This window comes from Drosophila miranda, assembly GCF_003369915.1.
Source record: "Drosophila miranda strain MSH22 chromosome Y unlocalized genomic scaffold, D.miranda_PacBio2.1 Contig_Y1_pilon, whole genome shotgun sequence".
Classification (NCBI taxonomy): Eukaryota; Metazoa; Arthropoda; class Insecta; order Diptera; family Drosophilidae; genus Drosophila; species Drosophila miranda.
This window is the reverse complement of record NW_022881603.1, coordinates 6,622,028-6,647,276: the sequence shown is the minus strand read 5'-3', so window position 1 is coordinate 6,647,276 and position 25,249 is coordinate 6,622,028. Positions and strand designations below refer to the sequence as shown.

Here is a 25,249-nt window from a genome sequence, read left to right as displayed (position 1 = left end):
TTTCAGTTGAGTTACTGTTCGATCAGTTGAGCACGTTGCGGCCAAGCGAAAGGTTGCCTCCAATTGAAGCAGTGCAACCAGTTAGTGGTACGATGAGTGTCAGTGGCAGCGACAAGAGCGTGCGGCGACGCGTCATAACGCCGACCAGTGATCCTCACAACACAGATCCTCTGTTGCGGCAGCAGAATTCGCACCTGTATGAGGTAAGTGCCTCAGCTGCGAGTGATTGCTCTACGATTAGATTGCCTAATTTCGGGTGGGGCATAGGTAATCTACCCCTTGATTGGATGGCTCCAACACAAGCATGAAAATAACCGTGAGCCAATTCCTACGTATCGGTTTCGTTTCTTCCGATATTTTTTTACTCCTCTGTCCCCCACTAGCCCTTTTCCTGCCATTCCTTATCAATGTTCACTAATTAACGAATCGCGGATACATTTGAGATATGATACCTTCGGAACCGTAGTTGTAATCCCCGACTATATCAGCCCACTGTCTGGCCCACTTCCGTGGAACCGCCAGTCGAACTGAACCCCTGGCAGAAGGAGCAACCGTGTATCCGCCTATCAAGAACTGTTTTAGGTGGCAACCGGCTCTGGGGGCTTCGCCAACAATTTGACCAGAGATAAGATAGCCGATGATGGATTAAATCTAACATACGAGTCGGTACACGCATTCCGTCTGCTTTCTACAGCTGTCGTTTCGGGTGTTAAACGATTGGAAACTGACTCATGGACTGTCTATCACGGTAGCCCAATTCTATCGGAGCAATAAACACTAACTATTTTCACTAAAATGTATCATAGGAACGGCTGTTCCTATGGGAAACATGCGCTATGCAATAGCATAATGCTTCTGACTCATGATGCTGAAATATTAAGGAGTGATGGGATTGCACAGAAACAATAATATAATCTATCAATTTTGAATTTTGCGAAAAAATGGCATAATTATAGCGGATTTAATATAGCGGATATACACCTTTTGTTCTACCGATCTTTAGCAGAATAAGCCCAATGGCTGTGAGCGTGCCTTCGTAGAGTACAACAAGATCAAATGGTTTTGGGCACCGGCCTTCTTTGGGTTCTGGCTGCTGCTGTACGTGGCCATCTCTATTCCGGCCTGCCATCGGCTACTGCGCCCGCTGAGCATCAAGGATGAGGCCAAGTATCCGGATCGCTTCATTGCCTAGCGGGCGGAGCTCAATCTGCAGCAGCTAGTGGCGCTGGGACCCCGTGTCGTGGGCAGTAAGGAGAACGAGATGGGGGCCGTGAAAGTCCTGTCCGGCAGCGTGCAGAAGATCCGTTCGGGACTGGCCTCCGCCAACGACATCGAGGTGGATGTGCAGGTGGCCTCCGGCAGCTACGTCCACTGGACGATGATAAACATGTACCAGAGCATCCAAAACATTGTGGTCAAGGTCAGTCCCAAGGGAACCAACAGCACCACCTATCTGCTGGTCAACAGCCACTACGATTCGGTGCCGGGTGGTCCTGGCGCAGGCGACGACGGTTCCATGGTGGCCACTATGATGGAGACCCTGCGAGTATTGGCCCAGTCCAAGCAGGCCCTCAAGCACCCTGTTGTTTTTCTGTTCAACGGAGCCGAGGAGAATCCACTCCAGGCCTCGCACGCCTTCATCACCCGCCACAAGTGGGCCAAAAACTGCAAGTAAGTGATCTTTGAATGTTTCTTTCGGTATCCAGCTAATCCTGCCTCTCACAATTCGCAGGGCTCTCATCAATCTGGACTCTGCCGGCAACGGCGGTCGGAAGATCCTCTTCCAGTCGGGCCCCAACCATCCCTGGCTTATGAAGAGCTATCGTCGCGCCATTAAGCACCCGTACGCCTCCACCATGGCCGAGGAGATGTTCCAAAACAATTTTATTCCCTCTGACACGGATTTCCGCATCTTCCGCGACCACGGCGTAGTGCCCGGCCTGGATATGGCTTACCAGTACAACGGTTATGTGTATCACACCCGCTTTGACCGCCCGGAGATCTTCCCCCGCGGCAGCTTCCAGAATACTGGCGACAACCTGCTGGCTCTAGTGCGGGAGATTGCCAACTCCCAGGAGCTGGAGGACACCTCGGTAAGATGCGCTTAAAGAATACCAGAGAACTGCTCGACTTCATCCCCGATCTGATCTATGCAGAAACACGCCGAGGGCCACACCGTCTACTTCGATGTGATGGGCTGGTTCCTGGTCTTCTACACCGAAACGGAGGGCATCATATTGAACGTGATTGTGTCGCTAGTGGCCATCGGAACCTGTTTGTATGCCTTCAAGCTGATGACCTCCAACTCGGGCATCAAGCTGAATAAGATCTTCAAACGGGTGTTGCACACCTTCGTGGTCCAGCTCTTTGCTGTGATTACCGCCATCACGCTGTCCGTATCCCTTGGCTGGTTCATGGATCTGGTGCACCTGCCGATGTCCTGGTTCACGCACTCATGGCTCATCCTCGGGCTCTACTTCACCACCTTCATCTTTGGCCTGGCCATAGTGCCTGCCCTGTACTACCACTACACCCAGCATGTAAGTAGCGAAGACCAAATCAGCCATATATCCCCATTATTCATCTTTGATTATATTACTTTTCCAGGACAAACTGCCCATTGGACAGCGGGTCCAGATGCTGCTGCACTGTCACTGTCTCTTCTTGGCCATCTTCACCATAGTGCTAACCATCTGCGGCGTCCGATCCGTTTTCGTCCTGATGCTGTCCTGTTTGTTCTACACAATGGCCCTCATCATTAATCTGGCCACCAAGTTGCACAGCAAAGGTGGGAAATAAGTTAATGGATGTTCGCTTAGAGATCCGTTCTAATCAGCTTTCATGCTCTTCCTTAGATGTGGCCTGGGTTATTCCACACATCATATGCGGAGTGCCTCCATTTTTGTTTTTCGCCTACTTCTCGCACGAATTCTTCCCCACCTTCATTCCCATGTTTGGCCGCTTTGGAGAGAATGTTAACCCGGACCTGGTGGTTGCCGTCTTCAGCATTGCCGTGGGTCTCCTCACCTGCGGCTTCATTGTGCCCGTCCTGCATCTGTTCCGCAAGTCGAAGACCATTATTTGCGCCCTCCTGGCCATCACGTTCGTTTGCGTTATCATTGCAATAACGCCAATGGGATTCCCCTACCGACCCGAGACAAGTGTTCAGCGATTCTCCGTGCTGGTAAGGATTTCCCCTACGATCTGCTTAGAGTGGGACTAATACGCTTGACTGTTTTTGAATAGCACGCCAAGCGGACCTTCCATGATGCCGATAACAAAGTGCGTCGCCAGGAATCAGGCTACTTCATCATGCCCCAAGACAGACGTACCTACTCCGTCAAACGTATGTTCGATTCTTTTTTCTGTTTCGTCATGTCTCTTATCATATCCGAATTTCAGATGATGTCATTAATATGACACTGGCCCAGAAAATCGGCGACGATTGCCAGAAGGAGATGATGTGCGGTCTGCCCTTGTACAACCAGCGCTGGCACAAGACTAGGTAAGCCACTGCTCTTTTTCCCAGTAACTCATTGAACTGAGTAACCCCCAATTGTGAACCCCTGACAGAACACCTTGTGGATACCTGCCTCCGAGCCATTGCTGGGCAGTGTGCCGGCCGTCAAAGTGATCAGCAAGAAACAGGTGTCTCCCAGCAAGATCCGCTATGAACTCCAGTTGAGCGGACCCGATCATATGGCGCTGTTCATTCAGCCCTTGAACGGAGCTATCATGAAGGACTGGTCCTTCCATCAGGTTGGGACTCTCAAATATTTATATAGTGCCTGGAAACCTCTAATGCTATCTCTCTATCTTTAGGCTCCACTGCGACTAAGCTTTCAGCCTCCTTACTTTATCTACTTCTCGTGGGGCGTCAATGGAGATCCCCTTAACTTCTGGCTTGAGCTTGAGGTATGTTTTGGGACGACACTTGAATCCAGTATCTAAATATTCCCGTTCGATATTTGCAGAAGCCCAAGGGATACTTCAAAACGCCCACATTTGAGCTGGGCCTGGGCGGCCATTGGACCCATCACAAGGAGATGTTGACGCCAGACTTTGAAAAGTTCCTCGACAGTTTCCCCAAGTATGTGGATGCCACCCCTTGGCCGGCATCTTATGAGACCTGGATCTCATAAGAATCGGGAATTAATTGCTTAAAATCCCCCCCTTTTAATTAAAGACAACACCTAAATGTTGAACAATATCTAGTGAACTTTGGACTAAAGATACGAGTAGACTACAGATGTCTGATTGGTGTCAGATATGCATGTAGTGCGCTTCATCAGTAATCACTGAACCATGGGAATTAAATGAATTATAATTAACAACACATCAAATGATAAGAAGTGTGCTTCAAGTTCATTAGGAATAGCTATCCTGATAATGTACCTATAAGTATGAGTATACTCGTAATGTAAAATTCCCTATTTGCCTCATGAGTACATGATATGCCCAGAAAGCGTATAGCCCCTTCGGTGACTTCCAATTTGAGATTATCAAATTTAGTACCAAATCGACTTTTATGACTGCGACGGGGACTAATCAGCAATCGATCTTTAATTTATAATCCATTCCTGTACCGGGATTGTGCCTTTGACATCGCCGCAACGGAAGACCCAAGAAATCCCCGCTCACGAACAATTGTGGAATGTACATTCACCAGAAGTGTGGTGCAGTTTCGTATATAAATATAAATCTGTCTGATTTGTAGACAGATTAGAAATCCTTTTTAATAATTCAATACTTAAAGTACTCATTTACTGTATATATGTATGGTAAGCATATTCGATTATCAGCATGAGTAGGTAATTGATATCAGAACTAGATTAGGGCACACTAATAACAGAATATATAAATATTTATATATGAATTTATATTTGTATTTATGTAACGCATTGAATCCAGTTCCCCTGACGATCACATAAATTGAACACTCTGCAGTATGTCACCCGACACTCGACCACCCAATATCGTGGTGCATTTACATATGTGCCTAGTTCTTACATTCGTACATAGATGAAGGGCACTAATGCTGATTCGTGCATGTACTCTGTAGACAAACAATCACTTCGACACTCCGATGCTCGCTCAAGTCTTAGCCTAAGCCAATCAGTCCTTCTCCACACTGCAAAACGATCGGTTCTTTTTACTGTAAAGTATTCAGTGTTTATTTATTAGAAGAGTTCTTTAATAACAGTGAATTATTTCTTAGAATATGTTCATCAAAGATAATAAGGTAAATCCCCCAGACACTTAGTCATTATTTCCAAATAAATTGTTATTAGTGCGACTTTCAATTTTTTATTTCACATATGGAATGAATGAAGTTGAATAGATAGGTTTGCCATTTGTGAGATTTCAGGGATTCAAGTTTTGGATTTATGCTTATCGATAAAAGGGGTGTGTGTGTGTGTGTGTGTATCCCCCTCTAATGAAATGATCATAAATGGGGGCCCGGGACCCCACGCGAAGAATTCTTCTGTACTTATGGCACTAAGATCTCTGCCGCCACGGGAGCGGTGCCCTAATCGGTTTAACTGGCGGCCATCAAGCTATAAAGAGCAATAGCTCCTGCTGTTTTTAAGATCGGCTATCGCTAGGATGTAATGTTTTTATGCCCAAGAACCCCCAAATGATAAGGGTTCTGCGGCGGCGCCGCAACCATTGGGATCGAACCGGACCTGGCCCTACTTAATACTTGGGACACGGTCCGGTGCGTGTCAGTTGAATTTATATTTCATCCAGTTCAGGTCCGATTCGCGTGCTAGAAGGTTGGTGAGGCTCCAAACCGGTTGCCATAATTCAAGGAATTTTCGTTGTGCTAGAGATTGCAGTGAACAAATTTTTTCCGTTAAAATATAAGACATGCTGTAAAAAATGTGGAAAGAACGTCTGGAGATAAGCATAGCATAAATCTCGAGTGAAGGATTCAAGGAACCACCGATATACATATATTAAAGTTAAAGTGTAAAGGATATACATGATCTCATCTAAGATGAAGGCTCTTTTCAGTTTTCATTCCTTACTCTGGATTTGTCTTCAGTATCTATTTTAAATAAGAAAGTGAGAATATCAATGATATATGAATCAGTGACATAAGTGATATATGTACATATGGACCTCGTATAAGGTGTATTTGATGAACGGGTACATATGTAGTTATCTTATATTTTTCCTCTCTTCGTTTGATAATCCATTCTGATAAGGAAGTTTATATCCGTTGTAAAATGTTATCGGATTCTTATTTTAGCCCACCAATGGAATTGGCCATCAGGCCATTTGCATCATATAGTCGAACACTCTTAAGGTTTAATTAGTTTATGATCTTCCTGCACTTTCCCACGAAGTTTATTCTACCAATAAAAACATGATAAAAACGTTTCTGGCTGAGAGGTTTATGGTTCCAAAATTTGGAATCCAAATCGATGGCAGTATTCCGATCACGTTTAATTTCAGTATATTCATAGATTGTGGGGCTTAATCGTAGATCGTAATCGTATGCCTTTTGATAATCGTAAGTTCCGTAGAGTATGCAACATATGGAATCATGTTGAAGATAGCAAAGCCCGAAAATATGTTACAGAATTTCCTCCTTTGTTGGATCTTTTGCATCATCTCTGGACACCATAGCTCGCAAATAACTGTTGACACTTTCGGCGTGTCTGATAAAAACCTCTCATTGACGGACACATTGAGAAAATGGACTGAAAAGACCCGATCAAATCTGTTTTTGCTCAACTCGCTCTTCGCTCAAGCAAAGACCGATTTTTTCACTTCTCTTTTGTTCCTGTTTTTCACTGAGCATCTTGTCGCGAGTGAACGAACAAAGTGTCTTTTGCGTATGTATGTGTGCTTGTACGTGTGATGCTTATGGCAACTATCAACTTTTGTGAATTCTATACGGTTTGACTATTGGAGCTTAAAATGAATCGTGAAAAGCAAAACGAAAATGTTCGTTTGCCAATTTTGCATATAAATATACATATTACAATACAATAGCCCAAAAGATGCGGAAAACATGAATAAATAAACATATACACGAAAAAAAAACTAAAAACACTTTACTCAGACACTTTTTTGGTTCTGCTCATCTAAAGACACTTTTGCTGTGAGCGCTTGACCAAAGTTTCTCTCTAAGTTGTTATTGTGAGACACGATCGTGTGTCGGGCTCACCCGAAAACCCGAAACACATAACACAAGCGAAAAAGTGTTCTGCTCAGTGAGAGACCGTGTCTTCGTGGTCTTTTTCGGTTTTGTCAGTGACGAGACAGCAAAGGGAAAAAGTGTTGACCGTCGTTTGCGAGCTATGCTGGACACCCAACCTGAGTATCTGTATTTCTTATCGGATTCCCTCAATTTCAGATGTCATTCTCCGCCGTTGACATAACCACCGAAAAGGATGGGGGGAAATCTAGGGATAAGAAATGGCCCTGGTACGGAGCACCCATCTATGCGGCCATCTGCTTTGCACTCTTCTATGTGTCCGTCCTGCCCAGATTCTACTCGTACCCCGACATGCTGTACCAGGGCGACGAGGCCCAGCACCCAGATGAGTTCATCGGGGAGCGGTCAATGAAGCAGCTGGCAGAGTACGCGTCCATTGGAAACAAGATGAGCGGCTCGATAGCCAATGAGGTGCACACAGTCAATTTTCTGCTGAGGGAGTTGCAGAAAATTGTGGTCGAGTTGCGCACCGACCTTTACGATATCGAGGTGGAGAAGCAGTACTCCTCGGGCTCCTTCTACCTCTGGGACATGGCCATGACGTACACCAATCTGTCCAATGTCGTGGTAAAGATCACCCAAAAGAGCCAACAGAACGAAAACTATACTCGGAGGTCGGAACGCCGGCGGTCAGTGATGACGGAGTCATGGTGGTAATCATGCTAGAAGCTCTGCGTGTAATCTCACGCTCGGAGAAGACACTGGCCCATCCTGTCGTCTTCCTCTTCAACGGAGCCGAGGAGGCCTGTATGCTGGGGTCACATGGCTTCATTACGCAGCACAGATGGGCACCCAATTGCAAGTAAGTAGTGTAGACGCATGGCCTCAGCTAAGTCATCAGCACTGACTGATGAACCAATGTCCTTCGTATGTAATCAGAGCCCTGGTCAACCTGGACTCGGCCGGCGCTGGCGGACGCGCGATTCTCTTCCAAAAGGGGCCCCATTCACCCGTGACTGGCCAAATACTATCACCAGAGCGCGGCTCATCCGTTTGCGAATTCGATGGCAGAGGAGCTCTTCCAGAACAACTTTATACCCTCGGACACGGACTTCCGTGTCTTCCGCGACTACGGAAATGTCCCGGCCTGGACATGGCTCATGCCCTAAACGGCTACGTGTACCACACCAAGTACGACAACTTCAAGAACATAGACCGAGGCACCTACCAATCGACGGGTGAGAATGTGCTACCCCTGGTTTGGGCCCTGGCCAATGCCCCCGAATTGGATGACACCGCCGCCCAAAAGAGGGTCACACGGTCTTCTACGACTTCGTGGGCTGGTTCATGCTCACCTACACAGAATCTGTGAGCATTGCCATCAACGTGACTGTTTGCCTGATATCCCTGGCGTGCATCGGCATTTCCGTCTACCTAATGACAATGGACAACGGGGCAGATGCGGTCAAGGCCGTGTTCCTGCGATTCGGCATCATATTCTTGGTTCAAGTGGGAACGGTATTTGTGGCCTGTGGCCCAACCATTCTCCTGGATGTCTTCATGCAGGCTGTGGGCCTGTCGGAGTCCTGGTACTACGGACACTGGATGATCTTCGGACTGTACTTCTGCAGCCTGTTCTTCGTGCTGGGTCTGCTGCCCGCCATCTACATTGGCTGGACGAAGCGGAAGAGCAACATGAAGCTGGACCAGACCATAGCCTGCTTCATGCACGCACACTGCATTGTGATGATCGTTTTGTGCATCATCATGACCAGTCTGTCCATTCGCTACTTCCCCATGATTAGCATCTTCTTCTACACGATCTCGGTGGTTGTGCAGACTACCCTCAAGCTCTCCCTGAAGAGTAAGTTCGTTAGCAGCCCCAAGAGCAGCAGTGGATTCTAATGGATTCTCCTTTCGTTTAGAGAGCTACTTTGTGACGAGCCACTTAATCTGCCAGGTCCTGCCCTTCATTTACTACACCTACATGTGCTACGCGATTCTGATTGTGTTTTTGCCTATGCAAGGTCGTGACGGCCCCGACAGCAGTCCCGATGTCCTTGTCTCCGTGTTCATCATCTATATGTCTGTGCACTTTGCTGGATTCATAGTAAGTGATCTTCGAGAATTCCCATCTGTCGATCGATATCCTAAAACTGTCTCTTTGCAGATCCCCATTATGCACAAGTTCCGCAAGCCCAAGATTATTTTCTCCATCTTTGGAGTATTAACCATCATATTCATTATACTGGCCACGACATCCGCAGGATTCCCCTTCGTCAAGGAGCTGGCACCACAACGATATTATGTCCTGGTAAGTTGCTAGCTCTAGAAAGTGGAGTCCTGGTCTAAACTAATCGAATCACTTGCAGCACACCACGCGAACATTCCACAATGCGGACAATACCGTCAAACAAGATTTTGGCTTCTATATACAACCCCCCCCCCCCCCCCCCCCCCCCCCCCCCAAAATAGAGAGCCCTCCAGTTGGACTGATGCTTCCTGTGCTGCCGAGCCATTCTGCGGATTGCCCATCTACAGTGGTCGCTGGATTGACTGGAAGTAAGTTGCACCTCAGACAAAGCCTCAAAAAAGAGGATGGGAATGGTTTATCTAATGCTGTGTGTTTTTATCTGAACAGGGACTCGGCTCGGTGGATATATAGCACGCCTCCACAGCTCCCCATAAACATCGATCTGACGGAAGTCTCTAAGGCATCTCTGGGACAGAACAATGTTCGCTACGAGTTCAGCCTGCGGGCCAGCGATCGCGTAATGATCTACATAGCTCCAATGGATCAGGTCAAGGTCTCGCACTGGTCATTTTACAAGACACCCCTCGATGAGGGGCACACTCTGCCCTATCTGATGTACCACATATGTATATTCCATGACCGAGGAGCCCTTCGACTTCTGGGTGGAGCTCGAGCATGAGGTCAGTAATACGGAGGGACCGTATATCAAACTGGTAGTCTCGGAGCACCTCCTCTACCACAAGGAGCACTACACCGAGGACTTCCGGGAGTTCCTCGGAACTTTCCCCGACATGACCTACACCACCGACTGGTATTCGTCCTTGGAAAGCTGGGTATTGTAAGCAGCGAATAGTTTTAAGGATACATCGATTTGTTAACTTAATACAAAATTTATAGTATATTTTAATAGGCTAATTATAATCTTAAATCTTAAAGCATTTATGACGTGACCAGGAAACTGGCACTTTGTTCGTTGGATTACCAGGATAAGGAGGATAAGGCTATCCCGGGGGACATACATGGGGAAACATTAACTAAATTTAAGAGTGGCTGAATGGTTCGATTGTCGACTGTACTGGGGAACACTTAGAGCTGCCAGCTGTTGTAGGAACCAATCCAGGAGTTTACATGCGCCCACGGCGGAAACGTGGCCAGGAACTCCCTGAACTCCTCATCTATGTACATGTCATGGTGTGTTCTGTGTCCCATTATGGCAATCTTGAACGTGACTCCAGACCAGTTATCGTTTTCATGCTCGAACTCCATGCTGAACTGGAGGGGAGTGGGATCCAAGGCGTACGACCAATAAACATAGTATGGTGGCTTCACGTTCTGCTCGAGAGGCTATTTGGTGAAGGTCCAGTCCACCAGCGTAGTGCCGTTCACCGGCTGAATGAATATACTCGTGTGGTCGGGCCCCGCGATCTCTAGTGTGAACTTTATGTTTTTAGCAGAGCTGCTGGACATGTCGATTATGCTCAATGTGGGAAAGTAGTCCTTGTTGGGATCTGGGCCCGGGACGAAGTAGCTGTTGTCACTGCAAAGGTACTAATAAGTCATAAGCTCACTTCTGGTGCTCAGCTCACTTACACTGCGTTCAGCCATCGAGAGCTGTATATGGGGTAGCCGCACATGATCTCGGAATCACAGTCGATTGGCTCCGCCTTGGAGTAGTTGGTGTTGTCGAACAATATATCATCAAGGGTGTGGGGACGACGATCCACGGGAACGACAAAGTATCCGGAGTCCGTGTGGTTTACGGTGCTTGCTCGATCCGTATTGTGGAAGGTACGAGCCGTGTGCTGTAAGACAAGGCAATCAAACGGATTTAGCAAGTAAGATATGGAAATATTTGATAGATAACACTTACCACAGCAAAGAAACGCTGGGGGGCTGTCTTCTTGGCATAGGGGAACGCAATGGGGGTGGCGGCAAATATGATAAAGAGTAACGTACACACGCCGAACATAGAGATGATAGTTTTCGACTTGCGGAAGAGGCACAGCAGAGGCACCAGAAAGGGCGCGAATAGTATGACCATCAGGGCCGTAAAGAAACCCATCAGAATCTCGGGATTGGTGTTGCACTCTCGCCCCTGCATCGGGACGAAGACCACGTAGAATGCATAGCAGCAGTAGGTGTAGAACATGAAGGGCAGCACCTGGCACAGGCAGTGTGGGATGAGCCAAAGAAAGTCTGAAAGGACATGCAAGATATGTGTGTTGGAGTAAAATCAGAGATGCACTATCGAATAGATACTCACTTGTCTTGTGTGTCCGCGTGACCATATTGATGATTACGGAAAGGGTATAGAAGGCAATGCAGAGCATGATAACGAAGGCCGAGCGAATGCTGTAGCTGATCATGATCACTGTGACGACGGTCAGGATGAGGCAATGGGAGTGCATCAGCAGTTGTATGCCATAGCCCAAGGGAAGTCCATGCTAATGAGGTAAAAGGGGAAATAGTTAGTTATCAATGACCCAAAGCACTTTTGTTTACTCCACTCACCTCTTTTGTGCGGCTAAAGTAGATGGCTGGGACGATGCCCATGCCGAATATCATGGGACAGAAGTAGAGGCCAAAAAGCATCCAGTTTTGAGCAAACCAGGACATGGGCAGATTCACAGCATCCAGGAACATGGCGATGGATAGGACCAGCCCGATACCCAAGCCCACCCCAGCCACCTGCAGGGCGGTGAGAATACCGAACTTGACCCAAATCCTTCGCTTGAACATGCCTGTGCTGCTCGACATGATCCAAATGTAGCCCACAATGGTGGCGCACACCACAACACAAACGGATATATTGATGATCTCGCCCGTGCTCTCCGGATAGTAGACAAAGAACCAGCCAAGCACATCAAAAAATATCAGGTGTCCCTCGGCGTATTTCTACATAATTGCTGAAGTTATTAATATGAAATTGTCGTTTGTTATGTGAATAAAACGCACCGAAGGATTCTCCAATTCATCGGCATTTGCTGGTGCCTTCACCAGAGCCAAAATATTATCTCCCGTCAGTTGATAGGTGCGTCGCGGGATAAGATTGAAGCGATCGTATTTGGTGTGGTACACATACCCATTCAAGACCTGTGCCATATCGAGTCCTGTTTAATGGGAATATATATATTTAGTATCTGCTTTTTGGAAGGCAAAAGAATTCCGTACCAGGTATATTGCCAAAGTCACGGAATACTCGAAAGTCCGTCTCCGATGGCACAAACCCATTCTGGAACAGTTCCTCGCCAATAGTGGAAGCAAAAGGATGAACTATGTTCTTGCCGTAGTACTGAAAAATAAAATAGGAGATTAAAATGAGCTCCAAACTGAGGTAATGCCAGGGTCTGTGTACCTTCATCAACCAAGGATTGTCAGGACCAGATTGAAAGAGAATTTCCCGTCCTCCGCTGCCTGCCGAGTCCAAGTTCATAACCGCCCTAGGGGATAGTAAAGTTGTGATAAAAATATATATGCTCGAAGTCCCAGCATCACTCACTTGACGTTCTGGGCCCAAGGGTTCTGTGTGATGAAGGCGTGGCTGCCCTGCAGCGGATTCTCCTCGGCTCCATTGAAGAGGAAGACCACCGAGTAGGTGAGCGGAGTCTCGTACTTGGTGATGACCCTCAATACTTCCAGCATAATCATGCCGGCGTCTCCCGCTCCCGAGCTGCCCGGAACCGAATCAAAGTGAGTGTTGATCAAGAGGGCGGCCTCGCTGGTGGCATTTTTGGGGGGACAGCTTGACCACCACATTCTGGACACTTTGATAGACATTCACCATGGACCAGAGCAGGTAGTTGCCCGACGCAATCTGCACATCCTTCTCGATGTTGTAGAGATCGGTACGAGCACCGTCGATGATGTCGGTAATTTCACTGAGCAGGAACTGCACGGCCACCTGCTCGTTGGCCGCACTGCCCACGACCTTTGGCCCAATTTTGGATAGTCTCAGGAGGGTGTTCTCGGCCCGCTTCCCAATGAATTGGCCCGGCTGCTGAAGCTCATCCTGTGTTGTCTTCAGGCGCGGCATGCGATGGAAACTGGAAACCGCCACCAAGTAGAAAAGCAGGAACCAGAAGGACACAAAGAGAGGCGCCCAATACCAGCCGATCTTACTCCGGTTATAGACGATCTTCATGTTCTCGTACTTTGATTTCATCTTGAGCTGTAAGTGAAAGCGAAAGTTAATGAATTCTTGTATATCGTTTGTCACCAAAAAATGAACAACGAGGGGGAACGTTGTGAGTTGCTGCGGAGACCGCAACTCTACAGTTATACCCGATACTAAGTCAGTATGGCTCTCCTCCGGCAGACGCCACTAATATTAAACGACACGACAAAGAGTGCGTGCGAGAGAGACAGAAAATCAGTCTGAGCGTGACGTCGCGCGCTGCGTAGCCAGTGCAAATTGATTTGTTCCTTTTGGCAATAAAAATGATCTGGTCTGATCCAGATTCAGCAATCTGATAGATATGGTAGTTATCTATGATTCTGCGTTTTCAGTTTTCTCGAATCTGCAATATTGTGGATGCAACAGATTTTCATCCTTTGTGTGGGCGGAAGGGGGTGAGGCGATATTTTGAGAAATACGTTTTATAGTGACATCTTAAAGGAGTGTGTATACCAAATTTGGTTACTCTAGCCTTAATAGTCTCTGAGATTTGTGGATGCCTCAGATTTTCGTCTTTTGCGGGGGCGGAAGGGGGTTTGGCGAAATTTTGAAACAAACTCGTCTCGGTCCGATATATTAGGAGTGTGGACACCAAATTTGGTTGCTCTAGCTTTTGTAGTCTCTGAGATCTAGGCGCTAATGTTTTACTCTAAGCAAAGCCGCCTATGCTACGTGTGTGTTAGAGAGAGACAGGGCGAGAAAAAATGAAATTGTTTTCTTGATGCTGGCTATAATAATAATACGATTCAATTCAGATTCCACAGTCTTAAAGATATGGTCATTCTCTACAATTCTACGTTTTTGGTTTTCTCATATCTTTAAAATTGTGGATGCCACAGATTTTCGTCCTTTGTGGGGGCGGAAGTGGGCGGGGCGAAGTTTTGAAATATTTTTGTAGCAGTGACATATCACAGAAGTCTGGATCCAAAACATCGTTGCTCTAGCTCTTATAGTCTTTGAGCACTAGGCGCTGAAGGGGTCGGACAGACGGACAGACGGACGGACGGACAGACGGACAGACAGACATGGCTCAATCGACTCGGCTATTGATGCTGATCAAGAATATATATACTTTATGGGGTCGGAAACGATTCCTTCTGGACGTTACACACATCCACTTTTACCACAAATCTAATATACTCAATAATATCCAATACTCATTTTGAGTATCGGGTATAAAAAGTGTCACTGTCCTCCCCCATTAATTGACTTCAATTGTCTGTCGGCACTCGAACATGGAGTGTGACGCATTCCGCTGATAAAGCCAGATATTCCAGTGACACGTCACTGATCGTGATCGTCACTAATCTCTCCACTGTCGTCGGTCAAATGGGCTGATGGGGAGGGACCAGGGTTAAAGCCGCCAATTCAACGGCGAGCACCGATTTAATAATTAGGCGCTCAGATAAGCGAGTGCGATCAACTCGAAGGTGTCGGGCAACAGCGGATTTCCACTGAACGATCCTCATCGGCTATGTAGAGTGGCACATGAATCAATCAGAGGAGGTGTTTTCTATAATTTTGACTAAACAGACACTGATAAGAGCACAGAAAACAGCGATTAATAGTGACTATCATAGACTTCTAAAGTTGAATGAATTTTTCCTCACAGAACAACACTTAATTCAAATCATCTGCTACAGATAATACCTATCAGATTGCTTAATAAGTAGTGGGGAATGGGCAGGAAATGAAGTGACTTGAGTGTATAGACTAGACGAATATGAAATCTGGAGTGCTCCGAATTTGGGGGAAACATGAACGAATCGGAGCAAGAGATTAGCTGGGAAAATACTACTATTTTGTTTACCAATTATATGAGCCACATCTAAATTAAAACTGCTCCGGACAACATCTGTTGACCATTCCGCGGCATTAATGACATCGACGACGATGAAATGGTGCAGGGTTTCAGATAGAATGTATCGACAGCAATGGCTGTTGGCAGAGATGCAGCCTTAAAAACAATAAACAATAGACCAAATATTTATATTCAGTATTTGAATAATCGGACATTTCGGCAAAAGTACAAGAAAAGTCGTAACCATCAGCATCCGAAGCAAATGAGCATTGAACGGGACACAATTTGTAATTTTTTGAGCGATATTTCATTCTTATTTATAGCCAGCTGGGGCGTAATATTTTCGTTTAATGTTCACACATGTGTGTGGGGGAAATATCTAATAACAAATTGGGTACATTTTCTCAGGCTGAATAGACACTACTAATCTGTTAGAGAAAGATCAGGGGATTTCCAGTCACTCAACATTTCTGCAGGGCATACAAAAGTGTTTCACTTTCGTACTTGTACCGCACCAGATGAATGCAGTAAAAACGAGGGGGAACGTTGTGAGTTGCTGGGCTTACCGCAACTCTACAGTTATACCCGATACTAAGTCAGTATGGCTCTCCTCCGGCAGACGCCGCTAATATTAAACGACACGACAAAGAGTGCGTGCGAGAGAGACAGAAAATCAGTCTGAGCGTGACGTCGGGCGCTGCCTAGCCAGTGCAAATTGATTTGTTCCTTTTGGCTATAAAAATGATCTGATCTGATCCAGATTCAGCAATCTGATAGATATGGTCATTATCTATGATTCTGATTTTGAGATATACGTTTTATAGTGACATCTTAAAGGAGTGTGTGTACCAAATTTGGTTACTCTAGCCTTAATAGTCTCTGAGAATACCTCAGATTATCGTCCTTTGCGGGGGCGGAAGGGGGTGTGGCGAAATTTTGACACAAAATGGTCAAGGTCCGATATCACAGGAGTGTGGATACCAAATTTGGTTGCTCTGGCTCTTATAGGTTCTGAGATCGTTGAACTCACATTTTGCAATTGGCAAAACCGACCGTGAAACCTGTGTGTTAGAGAGAGACAGAGCGAGAAAGAATGAAATTGTTTTCTTGATTCTGGCTATAATAATTATACGATCTGGTTTAGATTTTGCACTCTAGAAGATATAGTCATCTTCTACGATTCTGCGTTTTTAGTTTTCTCGTATCGTCGAAATTGTGGATGCCACAGATTTTCGCTCTTTGTGGGAGCTGAAGTGGGCGGGGCAAAGTTTTGAAATATTCTTGTAGCAGGGACATATCACAGAAGTCTGGATCCAAAACATCGTTGCTCTCGCTCTTATAGTCTTTGAGCACTAGGCGCTGAAGGGGACGGACAGACGGACAGACGGACGGACGGACAGACGGACAGACAGACATGGCTCAATCGACTCGGCTAATGTTGCTGATCAAGAATATATATACTTTATGGGGTCGGAAACGATTCCTTCTGGACGTTACACACATCCACTTTTACCACAAATCTAATATACTCAATAATATCCAATACTCATTTTGAGTATCGGGTATAAAAAGTGTCACTGTCCTCCCCCATTAATTGACTTCAATTGTCTGTCGGCACTCGAACATGGAGTGTGACGCATTCCGCTGATAAAGCCAGATATTCCAGTGACACGTCACTGATCGTGATCGTCACTAATCTCTCCACTGTCGTCGGTCAAATGGGCTGATGGGGAGGGACCAGGGTTAAAGCCGCCAATTCAACGGCGAGCACCGATTTAATAATTAGGCGCTCAGATAAGCGAGTGCGATCAACTCGAAGGTGTCGGGCAACAGCGGATTTCCACTGAACGATCCTCATCGGCTATGTAGAGTGGCACATGAATCAATCAGAGGAGGTGTTTTCTATAATTTTGACTAAACAGACACTGATAAGAGCACAGAAAACAGCGATTAATAGTGACTATCATAGACTTCCAAAGTTGAATGAATTTTTCCTCACAGAACAACACTTAATTCAAATCATCTGCTACAGATAATACCTATCAGATTGCTTAATAAGTAGTGGGGAATGGGCAGGAAATGAAGTGACTTGAGTGTATAGACTAGACGAATATGAAATCTGGAGTGCTCCGAATTTGGGGGAAACATGAACGAATCGGAGCAAGAGATTAGCTGGGAAAATACTACTATTTTGTTTACCAATTATATGAGCCACATCTAAATTAAAACTGCTCCGGACAACATCTGTTGACCATTCCGCGGCATTAATGACATCGACGACGATGAAATGGTGCAGGGTTTCAGATAGAATGTATCGACAGCAATGGCTGTTGGCAGAGATGCAGCCTTAAAAACAATAAACAATAGACCAAATATTTATATTCAGTATTTGAATAATCGGACATTTCGGCAAAAGTACAAGAAAAGTCGTAACCATCAGCATCCGAAGCAAATGAGCATTGAACGGGACACAATTTGTAATTTTTTGAGCGATATTTCATTCTTATTTATAGCCAGCTGGGGCGTAATATTTTCGTTTAATGTTCACACATGTGTGTGGGGGAAATATCTAATAACAAATTGGGTACATTTTCTCAGGCTGAATAGACACTACTAATCTGTTAGAGAAAGATCAGGGGATTTCCAGTCACTCAACATTTCTGCAGGGCATACAAAAGTGTTTCACTTTCGTACTTGTACCGCACCAGATGAATGCAGTAAAAACGAGGGGGAACGTTGTGAGTTGCTGCGGAGACCGCAACTCTACAGTTATACCCGATACTAAGTCAGTATGGCTCTCCTCCGGCAGACGCCGCTAATATTAAACGACACGACAAAGAGTGCGTGCGAGAGAGACAGAAAATCAGTCTGAGCGTGACGTCGGGCGCTGCCTAGCCAGTGCAAATTGATTTGTTCCTTTTGGCTATAAAAATGATCTGATCTGATCCAGATTCAGCAATCTGATAGATATGGTCATTATCTATGATTCTGATTTTGAGATATACGTTTTATAGTGACATCTTAAAGGAGTGTGTGTACCAAATTTGGTTACTCTAGCCTTAATAGTCTCTGAGAATACCTCAGATTATCGTCCTTTGCGGGGGCGGAAGGGGGTGTGGCGAAATTTTGACACAAAATGGTCAAGGTCCGATATCACAGGAGTGTGGATACCAAATTTGGTTGCTCTGGCTCTTATAGGTTCTGAGATCGTTGAACTCACATTTTGCAATTGGCAAAACCGACCGTGAAACCTGTGTGTTAGAGAGAGACAGAGCGAGAAAGAATGAAATTGTTTTCTTGATTCTGGCTATAATAATTATACGATCTGGTTCAGATTTTGCACTCTAGAAGATATAGTCATCTTCTACGATTCTGCGTTTTTAGTTTTCTCGTATCGTCGAAGTTGTGGATGCCACAGATTTTCGCCCTTTGTGGGGGCGGAAGTGGGCGGGGCAAAGTTTTGAAATATTTTTGTAGCAGTGACATATCACAGAAGTCTGGATCCAAAACATCGTTGCTCTCGCTCTTATAGTCTTTGAGCACTAGGCGCTGAAGGGGTCGGACAGACGGACAGACGGACGGACGGACAGACGGACAGACAGACATGGCTCAATCGACTCGGCTATTGATGCTGATCAAGAATATATATACTTGATGGGGTCGGAAACGATTCCTTCTGGACGTTACACACATCCACTTTTACCACAAATCTAATATACCCCAATACTCATTTTGAGTATCGGGTATAAAAAGTGTCACTGTCCTCCCCCATTAATTGACTTCAATTGTCTGTCGGCACTCGAATATGGAGTGTGACGCATTCCACTGATAAAGCCAGATATTCCAGTGACACGTCACTGTTCCTGATCGTCACTAATCTCTCCACTTTCGTCGGTCAAATGGGCTGATGGGGAGGGACTAGGGTTAAAGCCGCCAATTCAACGGCGAGCACCGATTTAATAATTAGGCGCTCAGATAAGCGAGTGCGATCAACTCGGAGATGTCGGGCAACAGCGGATTTCCACTGAACGATCCTCATCGGCTATGTAGAGTGGCACATGAATCAATCAGAGGAGGTGTTTTCTATAATTTTGACTAAACAGACACTGATAAGAGCACAGAAAACAGCGATTAATAGTGACTATCATAGACTTCTAAAGTTGAATGAATTTTTCCTCACAGAACAACACTTAATTCAAATCATCTGCTACAGATAATACCTATCAGATTGCTTAATAAGTAGTGGGGAATGGGCAGGAAATGAAGTGACTTGAGTGTATAGACTAGACGAATATGAAATCTGGAGTGCTCCGAATTTGGGGGAAACATGAACGAATCGGAGCAAGAGATTAGCTTGGAAAATACTACTATTTTGTTTACCAATTATATGAGCCACATCTAAATTAAAACTGCTCCGGACAACATCTGTTGACCATTCCGCGGCATTAATGACATCGACGACGATGAAATGGTGCAGGGTTTCAGATAGAATGTATCGACAGCAATGGCTGTTGGCAGAGATGCAGCCTTAAAAACAATAAACAATAGACCAAATATTTATATTCAGTATTTGAATAATCGGACATTTCGGCAAAAGTACAAGAAAAGTCGTAACCATCAGCATCCGAAGCAAATGAGCATTGAACGGGACACAATTTGTAATTTTTTGAGCGATATTTCATTCTTATTTATAGCCAGCTGGGGCGTAATATTTTCGTTTAATGTTCACACATGTGTGTGGGGGAAATATCTAATAACAAATTGGGTACATTTTCTCAGGCTGAATAGACACTACTAATCTGTTAGAGAAAGATCAGGGGATTTCCAGTCACTCAACATTTCTGCAGGGCATACAAAAGTGTTTCACTTTCGTACTTGTACCGCACCAGATGAATGCAGTAAAAACGAGGGGGAACGTTGTGAGTTGCTGCGGAGACCGCAACTCTACAGTTATACCCGATACTAAGTCAGTATGGCTCTCCTCCGGCAGACGCCGCTAATATTAAACGACACGACAAAGAGTGCGTGCGAGAGAGACAGAAATCAGGCTGAGCGTTACGTCGGGCGCTGCGTAGCCAGTGCAAATTGATTTGTTCCTTTTGGCTATAAAAATGATCTGATCTGATCCAGATTCAGCAATCTGATAGATATGGTCATTATCTATGATTCTGATTTTGATATATACGTTTTATAGTGACATCTTAAAGGAGTGTGTGTACCAAATTTGGTTACTCTAGCCTTAATAGTCTCTGAGATTTGTGGATGCCTCAGATTATCGTCCTTTGCGGTGGCGGAAGGGGGTGTGGCGAAATTTTGACACAAAATGGTCAAGGTCCGATATCACAGGAGTGTGGATACCAAATTTGGTTGCTCTGGCTCTTATAGGTTCTGAGATCCTTGAACTCATATTTTGCAATTGGCAAAACCGACCATGAAACCTGTGTGTTAAAGAGAGACAGAGCGAGAAAGAATGAAATTGTTTTCTTGATTCTGGCTATAATAATTATACGATCTGGTTCAGATTTTGCACTCTAGAAGATATAGTCATCTTCTACGATTCTGCGTTTTTAGTTTTCTCGTATCGTCGAAGTTGTGGATGCCACAGATTTTCGCCTTTTGTGGGGGCGGAAGTGAGCGGGGCAAAGTTTTGAAATATTCTTGTAGCAGTGACATATCACAGAAGTCTGGATCCAAAACATCGTTGCTCTCGCTCTTATAGTCTTTGAGCACTAGGCGCTGAAGGGGACGGACAGACGGACAGACGGACGGACGGACGGACAGACGGACAGACAGACATGGCTAAATCGACTCGGCTATTGATGCTGATCAAGAATATATATACTTTATGGGGTCGGAAACGATTCCTTCTAGACGTTACACACATCCACTTTTACCACAAATCTAATATACCCCAATACTCATTTTGAGTATCGGGTATAACAAAAGCTCTGCCAGAAGATCGCACAGTATCGCAGTATTTGTTATGTATGGTATGGTATGGTCCATATTGTTGAATGTGTCCCACAAACAACTTAAGCTGCTGAAGTGCGCGGAGGCAAGAGGATCACCGACTAGTAGGGCAATCCAAGCGAATCCGAGTGCTCTGCATATTGCAATTTGGGTCGCACGGCGTCGCGACTTCGACCCATTTCCATTGACTTCCAAGTGACCCTGCAAAGGCGATTACGAGTGCAGTGTGCATCGATTGTGCAGTGAAAAAGTGTCGATTAGCTGCTGCGGCCTACTGGGAGTAGGTTTACACCCCGCCCTCTGCATGATTATTCCGTTATCGATCGACCCAATCATCTCGCGTACAGCCACTCAAAACAAAAAAAAACAAACAAAGTCAGAGCTCTCTGTTGTGGGTGCCACGCCTACTAAACAACAAAAAGAGAAACGCCAAAGGAGGGGGGAGGAAGAAGGAAAAACTATTTAAAGACCATTTGAATGGGGGAAAGGAAATGCAGAAAGATCCAAAACAGTAAAGTCATGAATAAGAAGAAAAAGAAAAGAACGAGGCGGCGGCAATGAACTGTGACAAGATGAAGCGTGAAAGGTCAGCTTAGGGTTCGACGCTTTACATACCCTTGGATATCGATCGTAATGGGAACTACAGGATATAGTCCTACGGTTGATATGTACTGTCTATGATAATACCTAGGAAATTCTTTACATTCTTTATCTACGTAACAAACACCTGATGAAACAAAGCATACTCAATGCAAAGGAAGGGTATAACAACGGTCGCGACAGACGAAGGCAGCGGGAAAGAAGAGGTTCAAAAAACAATCATAGTATCTGCCACAAACAAATGCAGATGCTTGCCGCCACACACACACACACGCACACACAAACATTAAAGAATAAATACATATATACATAACGCGACACGCTGCAGGCTAAAGTCAATAACCTGACGGAAAGGAAGTTTGTTGCGGTTGCACTTGCGGTTGTTTGTTGTCTCTGGAAAGAAGGCAAGCGGAGGGAGCGGACGATCTCGCCGAAGCCTTGCAACTGGAACTCCTGCACTCTCTCACCTCCCGCATCCAGAACTTTTGCAAACAGAACACTCCTATGTGTTCTGCTCTCGACGATCGCTTGGCAATTGGCGCACTGTGTGGAGACACCAACAACAAATTGTTGGCACACGAAAATATCTGCCCAAAAATAAACCCAAACTATTCGGCTTTCACGTTGACAGAAATTGGCGGAAATCGTATTTGAAACGCGGTCAGTGGAGATGCGAATAAGTGTCCAAATGTCCGAGGGATCAGCTGATTCACCGAGAAGCGCAACTGTCCCGTTCAACGGTCGGCGGAGGTCTGCGTCTGCGTCTGCGTCTGCTTCTGCCTCTGAGGCTGCTGCGTTTACCAACTGAATGCTCTTACAGGAGAGATGCGGCAGAGAGACGATCGCCCGAACGTCGGAGAGAACTGGCTCTCCCTTTCGCTCTCCCGAAGCAGTGGTGTGCTTCGGATCACTCTCACTCACTTGCTACGCTGATGCACTTGTCACGTCAGTGGCTATTGTTGACCCGATCCTCCTCCGCTCTGATCTGAAGAACCCAATGTTCTCGGTGGACGGACTGGGCGCCGACTAAAACGATCGCTTATGGCCAGTGGCAATTTTATAAGTACTCAGTTGATGGATTTGTGTGTTGGATTTCGGCTATTTCCAAGTGATTGAGCCTCAAGAGCCGCCCGACGCTCTGCTGGGGCTTATCGTGGAATTATCAGAATTGGACACCTAATCAAGTAATTTGACAGGAATAGAACACACACAAACACACCTGCCCAAGAGGGGGGCTGGCAGGGGCCAGGCAATATGCAATAGGCATTGCCATTGGCCAATCTGTTTTCGTTTTCTGGACACGTTCCTTGGCTTAACTCGGATAAGAACCGCAAAGTGCCAGGGATTTCATCATTGCAATTGTTCCATTGCAATTTTGAACGATACGAATTATATGGCACATTGGAATGTATGCTTAATATAGTACCTAAACAGAACTTCTTAGGCAAGATAGTGGCTAATTGGCAGATATTCTCAATAAATGCATAAAATATATTCCTTTTGATGTTTTGCTGAAGCACTTTCCGATGCATTCCAATTCTTCTGGATGCTGGGGAACGGGCACTGCCAGTAACGGTGACTCTCTGCGCCGTGCATTCGAGCGAGAAAATGGGTTGACATCATTTGATGGCAGCAGCCCAACAGTTTTCCCAGCTCTGGAGTCCACTCAGCCAGAACGCGTGCAACAACAGCGATGATCCATTGGGCAGGTGAATCTGAAATACATACGAAACTAATTCAAATAACGCAAAATAGTTTGTTAATCAAGCGATTTAAACAACGGAACCCGATCCCAGATGGAGGATTCGCAAATGGGGGGACAAGGCGAGGCAAACGATAGGCAAAAAAAAGTGGAATGACACATAAACGAAACGAAATGAAATCAACGACAGACTGGCAACAACACAGCACAAATTAATTAGTAAACTCTGTAGAAATGCGAGAGCAGAGCAGGCAGGGGCATTGCGAAACAAGTGCCAGTGCCAGTGCCATATACAGAGAGCATGGGCTTCAAATAGTACAGGGATCGGAACTGTCATTGGGGCTGGGTGTGTTCGGAAACTGAAGCTAATGTTAGTCAGTCAGAGACAACGATAGCAAAGACCCACAGCTCGGGTTTACGGGAAAAGCTGGCGAATCTGGTGAATCTGTACGGAAGAAGAACCTTCCAAAGTGGCAATCTTTATGAGCAGTAGTACAGTGTGAGTGTCGTGAGCGAACACGAGCGACGGGGCTAATCAAGCCGTTTCTACACCGTGTACACCGTGTAAATTTAATGGTTCCAAACTTCCAAGTCGAAGGTGCCGCCGCAATAGTGTATCTCCGAGGGCTGCAGGCTGGCAACAACAAGAAACGGGGAAATACGAGTATCAAGGAACTTGTTTCTGTTCATTTACGATACAGAAAGGCATTTCTTCAGAATAAAGGTAAAACTCGGTTGGCAAGGGCAATGGATCTATTGTTTTACCGCACACTACTGTAGCCCCCGAATGCGAAAAAAATAAGTCTCATAAAATCCCATCCGCACGCGATCGGAACCCAAAGGGGTGTGTGGTGTTTCACCATCGGAGCAGCACTTAAGATATTGTCGAGCCCACGATACCGATAATTTACCTCTTCTACCTGAAAGCGTTGAACTCTCATATATCTTTGGAAGACCGACCAGACTCGAACCTCAATCGGAATTCAAGGGTGACGGGGCCCAGACGTGATCGAGCTTATGGAGTTACGAGCAAATCCTTAAAGTGTCAGTGCTTCGGATTTGTCGAAGGATAAATCCTGTGGAAATCTCGATATATAGAAGTTCCACCAATCTATAATAATGAGTGTACGTATGGAATTTGTGTGAATTTATGGAGTGGCAATATGAACAGTGCAAAACAAGTGATTTATGAAGTGAAACTAAAATCCTTATAGTATTTTACTTTGTTCTTAAGAAGAAGCACGCCCCACAAGTGAATCCAATATTTTGTGAGAGTCAGGAAGTTTTATTTAATTCTGGGAAGCATATTAGAAAATGAAAGTGTTTGTTACATAATTAGGATATACTAAAACTGAAATATAAGAGATCCGTAAGTAATCCATGAAAGACGAAAGGATGAGAAGAGCTCCTAGTCAATGTCCAGCAAAAATATAATAATCACTATGAGAAATTATTTGCTCATACGTACGAGTAGATAAGAAATCGATTAAAAGCCATGAACCAATACAAAAACGAGGGAGAACGTTGTGAGTTGCTGCGGAGACCGCAACTCTACATTTATACCCGATACTTAGTCA

At 45.5% G+C, this 25,249-nt stretch overlaps 2 protein-coding genes and 1 pseudogene across 2 annotated transcripts; 2 read left to right on the top strand and 1 right to left on the bottom strand.

Annotated features, from left to right (window-relative positions):
- Nucleotides 1-1,180: 1,180 nt before the first annotated feature.
- Nucleotides 1,181-4,164, top strand: LOC117190016 (endoplasmic reticulum metallopeptidase 1-like). Its single transcript, XM_033395107.1, has 10 exons — nt 1,181-1,671; nt 1,733-2,093; nt 2,157-2,540; nt 2,608-2,788; nt 2,856-3,184; nt 3,247-3,346; nt 3,403-3,505; nt 3,570-3,759; nt 3,823-3,915; nt 3,975-4,164. Exons 1-10 carry the CDS (start codon nt 1,262-1,264, stop codon nt 4,140-4,142), a joined length of 2,319 nt encoding a protein of 772 aa, XP_033250998.1. The 5' UTR covers nt 1,181-1,261; the 3' UTR covers nt 4,143-4,164.
- A 712-nt stretch (nt 4,165-4,876) lies between these two features.
- Nucleotides 4,877-10,318, top strand: LOC108159198 (endoplasmic reticulum metallopeptidase 1). The gene is given in 13 exon segments (XM_017292262.2): nt 4,877-5,242; nt 7,370-7,835; nt 7,838-8,033; nt 8,111-8,177; nt 8,179-8,308; nt 8,311-8,472; nt 8,475-9,035; nt 9,097-9,281; nt 9,342-9,485; nt 9,544-9,619; nt 9,622-9,733; nt 9,813-10,053; nt 10,055-10,318. Coding segments are annotated over 13 exon segments (2,574 nt in total). The 5' UTR covers nt 4,877-5,221; the 3' UTR covers nt 10,268-10,318.
- Nucleotides 10,319-10,330: 12 nt separating this feature from the next.
- Nucleotides 10,331-22,727, bottom strand: LOC117185851 (annotated as a pseudogene).
- Nucleotides 22,728-25,249: the final 2,522 nt, after the last annotated feature.